At 38.5% G+C, this 6,045-nt stretch overlaps 2 protein-coding genes across 2 annotated transcripts; one reads left to right on the top strand and one right to left on the bottom strand.

The window, feature by feature from the left end:
* Positions 1-233: 233 nt before the first annotated feature.
* Positions 234-783, top strand: LOC107460882 (multifunctional methyltransferase subunit TRM112 homolog A). Its single transcript, XM_016079303.3, has one exon. The coding sequence runs from the start codon at positions 289-291 to the stop codon at positions 655-657; it is 369 nt and encodes a 122-aa protein (XP_015934789.1). The 5' UTR covers positions 234-288; the 3' UTR covers positions 658-783.
* A 377-nt stretch (positions 784-1,160) lies between these two features.
* LOC107460881 (probable mitochondrial adenine nucleotide transporter BTL3) lies at positions 1,161-5,686 on the bottom strand. Its single transcript, XM_016079302.3, has 4 exons — positions 4,809-5,686; positions 4,180-4,483; positions 2,440-2,907; positions 1,161-1,779 (listed from the first exon to the last, which is right to left on the bottom strand). The coding sequence occupies exons 1-4, from the start codon at positions 5,219-5,221 to the stop codon at positions 1,711-1,713; spliced, it is 1,254 nt and encodes a 417-aa protein (XP_015934788.1). The 5' UTR covers positions 5,222-5,686; the 3' UTR covers positions 1,161-1,710.
* Between the last annotated feature and the right edge of the window lie 359 nt (positions 5,687-6,045).

Genomic DNA, 6,045 nt, shown 5'->3' with positions numbered 1-6,045 from the left:
AAAAAATTAAAATAAAAAAAAATTATTAACTCGTAGCAGAGAGAAAAGCAAGGCAAAACCTCGGAGACAATGGATTAGGCCGTTAAACTCTTTTTTCTTTTCTTTTTTTGTTTTGGGGCCGTTAAACTCTTGTTGGTAGAATTTTATTTTGGAATTGGGCTTTGTAAAATTAGGTTTTAACAGAAGCGCACCTTTTTATCTGAGGGTTCTATATATAAACCCAAAAACAAGCAGGCAACAAGGGTTCTTCTTCTTTGTCATAGTAGAAACAGAGCGCTCTAGGTAGAGATGAGGCTGCTGACGCACAACATGCTATCGTCGAATATAAAGGGAGTGGAGAAGGGGTTTCCGCTGCGGATCGAGGCGGAGAAGGTGGTTGAGAAGCCGGTTGAGATGAACGCGGATTTCCTGCGGAAGATGTTCGAGAAGGTGGAGTGGAAGGCATTCTTAGAAGCTTCTAGAAGCATGGGGTATGCGCAGCTCCCGGAGGAGGTGGATTCCGGCATGCTTGAGTCGGACGAGTTCCTGAGTAGGTTCCACCATGCACTCCTCGAGCTCCACCTTGAAGAAGGCGCCCTCGTCTGTCCCGAGACCGGCCGCCGATTCCCCGTCAACAAGGGTATCCCTAACATGCTCCTCCATGAGGACGAGGTCTGATTACCAGCCCGCCTTTTCTTTGATTATTAGACTTGTGTTATCTTTTGTACCCTCTCAATCTCATTAGGTTTGGCTGTAATTCACCACTAAAAGTGTTTCTTTAATTTTCATATATATATTTGGATACTCTTTCTATGATAAACATTGTACAAATCATTCAGTGATTCCTATATTAAAGATAATGCAGCAGGTCTCTATCGACCATGAATATCTGTAGTCGCTATCTTCCCGAATTTGTCCCTTTGCTTTTATACAAACTACGCCATAAACTGCATTGGTAGTTCAAAGTGACTCGAATTACAACTGACTTTGAAGTTTTGAAATAAAGTGATTTATATTATAATTTATAACTGATTCAAACCAATATAACCTGTGCTGAAAATGCAGGTGGTATTTACTTATGTCTAGTATATCTGATTTTGAAAGCATAAATCAATTATAAAATTTTCGTAATATAGAAAACAAACCATAATCCAGAATGACAACTGATTTTCAGCGTCTAGAATTGATACTTCAACATCCCACTGGCATAGTATAAATTACTACATTACATTGAAATTAATTCGACAAAAACAAAACCACACACCCTAATAAGGCGTAATCCAGCATATGGAAGATTGTAAAAGTTACAACCTAGAGAGAGGAGAATGATATTAGATCCTTTTTCAGAGGGTTGCTTGGGTGCTATTATACTCCATGATAATGATTTAAAAATAAATAAATGAAAGAAGAGTACAGGGCGAATAAGAATTGAAGTCAAGATCAAGCAGTCACTAATCAAACATTTTTTTTTTGTAAAACTGAAGCCTTGGTAGATTGATTGATTATGGAATCCGTCCAAAATTTTCCTGTGGGAAATACATGAATCGTGAACAATTGTAAAAGGGATTGCAGACCCGAATTATGCTTTGAACCTTCAAAGGCAGACATCAAATATGATTGCCAAGTGAAGTCAACCGCTACCATTCTGCACCTATAATAAGTGTGGACCTATAAAACATATGATGCTACAACTTCTCATCAGTGTATAACTGATAATAATCTATTCATTGCCTACTCCACTTTGAGCACAATCTTCATGAATTCATAGACAAAGTAACTGATTGATGCTGAAGGAAGTACCTGAACTTGAAGAAAAAACAATACAAGTGTATTAGTTTTATGATTAATAAAAGTAACCTTAAGCAGCATGGAAAAGATATGGACAAAAATGGCACAAGGGTCATCATAATTTAAATACAAGCATACATCTATCATAAAGCTAAATTCAGCCCAGAGGAAGTTGATCTTATATCATTTGCTATTATTGGTACAAACTACACACCTCTGTTACAGATCAGGGGGGAAAAGGGATGATTTTGGCTTGGCAATTACAAAAGGAATCAATGTTTCAGGGAAAAAAGCCTGGGATAAGTGATAACATACTATCATCACCAAGATAACAATCCAAATATGGGTAATTGAAACATTTCATAAACAAGACAATGCAACCTTAAGCGAATTACAGAAAGACCATTTACAAGCAGTGCCACCTAATGATTGCTACACGTTAGGATGTAAAATGAAAATTTAATTAGGTGAATTAACGGAGACAGTATCCTGCATGAATTATGAACCTATATTCTCTACATTAAAAAGGTAATTTCTACGTAGTAAACCATAAATTTGAACAGATCAGGGACTGGTATAGCAACTGAAATTCACTGGGTTCTAAATGGATAAATATAGTGCATAGAGTAAAATATAAGTAAATTGAGTATGCAAGGAAGTAAATTGACATGCCTGGAGTAAGCTGGGAATAAGTCCTGCATACAGAGCTTGAATGCCTCCATGTTCCACTATTTTGGCACAAGTCGCAAAAGAACTTAAACGGGTAGACTGGACTTGCAATTGAAGCTGCCTCCTTACAACTTCGAATGGATATGTAGCAGCTTCTGCACAAGCACCGGCAATAGCACCATACAACAGCGTCCTTACTGGTCCTAATTCAAGCTGATCCAATGCACTCAATTCCTTACCCTGTTTGTGCAAATTCTGGATTCGCTTCCTTCCTTTGGGTGAATGCAAATAAGCTGATTTGAGTATATCATATACACCATAAAAAACTGCACCAGAAGGAGCCATACTTATAATTGACGGTACCAAACCCTTGTAGAGAGAAAAGAAGCCTTCAGTCCGAATCATGTATTGGAAAGCACCAATAACACCACCCAAAGCTTCCCCACCAGGTGCCACCAACTTGGTCCGGATCTGAAAGAAACCAATGGTAAACATTTTGAACCAATTAAACCACATGGCTAAATGTGTGATCTTCTGTCTTTTATTGTCTTGGGAACCCATTCAAAATTTATGGTGTTCACACTAAAAAGTGCCTTTAAAACTTAAAGGTAAATTCTATCGCACCGCTATAAGACCGGCTATGCTGTATGGTACGGAGTGTTGGGCGGCTAAAGGAGAGCACGAACATAAGCTGAGTGTGGCAGAGATGAAGATGTTGAGATGGATGAGTGGTCACACGCGATTGGATAAAATAAGGAATGAAGATATAAGGGAGAGAGTTGGAGTAGCACCCATTGTGGAAAAGATGGTTGAATCGCGTCTCAGGTGGTTTGGACATGTGAGAAGAAGACCGATAGAACATCCAGTCAGGAGGGTGGATGAGATGGAAGATGGACAAAGGGCGAAAGGCAGAGGAAGACCTAAGAAGACCATCCATGAGGTGGTCAAACGAGATCTACATGTAAACGGTCTCTCTGTAGACATGATACATGACAGAGCACAATGGCGTCGTTTGATTCATGTAGCCGACCCCACTTAGTGGGATAAGGCTTTGTTGTTGTTGTACACTAAATGAAGGAAGCATACGTAGACCAAGTCAGACTCAAAATACAAGAGCCATTAAGAAATTGTAACTAAGATTTTGGAAAAAATGTGCATTGCACATGCTATTTTTATTTTTCCCCCCTCCATTGTTAAAAGGAGAATCTGATTGAAAAGTGTTCTTCATCATAGCATACCCTGAGAAATTACATGGAAGGAGTTATAACACAGATTATGATGATCTCATTTCAGCTTCTCGAATGACCTGGTCCTTTGAGGCAGGATTCAAATAATCCTGAACTCTCTCTCTAGTTTCTATTAATATAATTAGCCATGTTAAGAGCTAATACAACAGGATCTATATTCACACAAAAATGTTATGCAGATTAAACTCTTCTTTTACATTTTTTTATTCTGTTAAGCTTTTCATCTAAATAGCAGCAAAACTGCAAACAAGAATTATTCTCCATGTTCATCTGTAGTGATCCCATATCCAGATAAACCAGTCCAAATGACTCCTTAACTAAAGAAGGTATAACTTAGCATGTTTGAGTGCACGATGGCCACCATTGAGTGCTTTCACTTTTACATACAAAACTAATGGCAAGCAGTTTGTGCACATGATTTTACTCAGTGCTGCTATAAAAGAGGAAATGAACTAAAGAAGAAATCATAATTCAAATATTAGACATTGCCACGTACTGTGTCAAGTGGAAGGCAAATAATGGTAGCAGTAATTCCAGCAGCAGCACCAGCAATAAACCTCTCAAAATTGGTAGTTTCCTCATTTCCGGAGAATCTAAGGAGCTGCTTCCTATATGTATCATAAGCACAAAAATTCACTGCCTTGAATGGAGCCGTCCGCAGAATATTTACAAGGTTCCCCTTCCAAAAGCCCCTCAGACCCTGAGAAGTGGCTATCTTTCTCACAAGCTCAACGATATTCTTCTTCTCCCCGCGAACTATATACTCCAGCTTAAGTCTTTCAAGTGGAGCAACACAAGTTCTGGCACAGCAAAACGTGAGCATATTTATAAACAAAAACACATAAAAATACATTCAATAATCAAGACCAATACTACTAACTACACTAAGCAAAGCCATTTAAGAGTCTAAGGGAACAAAATGACATCAGGAAGGCAATTGTACAAAAATGTCTTCATTATACACAGTGAGACACAAGTTAAATAGCAATGTGCCTCCTGTAATTGTTACTTCCTCCGTTTCAAATAACTAATAATTTCAACAGAGTAGTACATTTAAAAACTTAATGCATCTAAATAATAGATTAATATTTTGAAACAGAAGGATTATTTGATAGTAATGTGTACCTAGAAACCATGGCAGCTACGGCACCAGCCCATAGATGCTTAGTGGTGTTGTTGACGGCATTGCCTCCTCGTACCGTCCTAACCTTGTGTTGTACCTCAACAACACCCTCCTCCGAACTTGTCTCCTTGTCGGAGCCGTTGTCCCCATTCGGCACCACGAGTTTAGCACTCGGCAAGCTCACCGACAAGAAGCAGCTAGCAGCTACTGCCGCCTTAAGCCTCCGGCGTGGCGGCGAGGGATTCAATTCGGCACGAATCGAGGCGGCGGGAAGCAGGCGGAGGAAGGAATCTGGAGTTGCGGGTTCGAGGAACAATCCCCCGGGTGGTGGCGCGGTGAGGGAAGAGAAATCGGAAGGGAAATTGAGGAAACGGTGGGATTGTTGGTGGGGAGTGAGGTCCTGTGGTAGTGGCATTTTTGTGATTTGAAGAAGAGGAGTTGGGGAAGTAGAAGAAGTTGGTGGTATTGAATTTATTTGTAGTTAATTAGCTAGGTCTATTGAATGCGGAACCATGAACATGAGAACTATTCTCCCCTTACTTTCTTTCTTTCTTCTTTGAATTACATAGCGCTAGCAAACAGAAGTTGTGACATTATCCTCTTCCGTTTGGGACTCCTTCTCCTTCTCCTTCTTCTCGGCTTCTCCTTCCGTCCTTCCTTCGTCTATTGCTTTTCATAATCTTTAAATAATGAGAACGGTTAGGGGCGTCCGAGTGCCTCACTGACTGGCGTCCTACACTAAAACTCCAACACACGGATTCTTTGGTTTTGCCTTATCAAATGTTCCAAGTGTTTCGCCCAGGAATATCCTCAAGCATTTTTTGTGACGATGTAGTAACGGTGGAAATTTTGTACGGAGGGAGGAGGAATGTAAACTTTGTTTTCAACTACACACACGATCTAAAATTCCTCAATTAATTCCTGTAATATTTACAACTAATTTTTTTTTCTTTCATTTAGTCAATAAAGGATAATTTACTGTATTAAATCAAAAGCATTCTAATTTTAGTATTTTACACAAATTTCCTAAAATACAAAAAATTACCTGAATATTTTAACTTTTATTTTTATATAAATCAAATTTAATAAATTCAATTTAGTTAAACATGTACTAAATTGAAATGATTGAATTCGAATTGCATGTATTTAAATGTCACGTGTAAATGACATTGATTTAAAATTCTTTCTAAATCAATACAAATAAATTCGAATTACATACATATATATATATATATATAT

The sequence above is a fragment of the Arachis duranensis genome, chromosome 8 (genome assembly GCF_000817695.3).
Source record: "Arachis duranensis cultivar V14167 chromosome 8, aradu.V14167.gnm2.J7QH, whole genome shotgun sequence".
Taxonomy (NCBI): Eukaryota; Viridiplantae; Streptophyta; class Magnoliopsida; order Fabales; family Fabaceae; genus Arachis; species Arachis duranensis.
Note: the sequence above shows the minus strand (reverse complement) of the source record. Positions and strands in the feature narration are given on the sequence as shown.

Coding starts and splice junctions, on each gene's coding strand:
- LOC107460882 (XM_016079303.3), top strand. CDS start 289: ATGAGGCTGCTGACGCACAACATGCTATCGTCGAATATAAAGGGAGTG.
- LOC107460881 (XM_016079302.3), bottom strand. CDS start 5,221: ATGCCACTACCACAGGACCTCACTCCCCACCAACAATCCCACCGTTTC. Junction 4,484..4,808: donor GTAGCTGCCATGGTTTCTAG/GTACACATTACT, acceptor TTGCTGTGCCAG/AACTTGTGTTGCTCCACTTG. Junction 2,908..4,179: donor TTTGCCTTCCACTTGACACA/GTACGTGGCAAT, acceptor GGTTTCTTTCAG/ATCCGGACCAAGTTGGTGGC.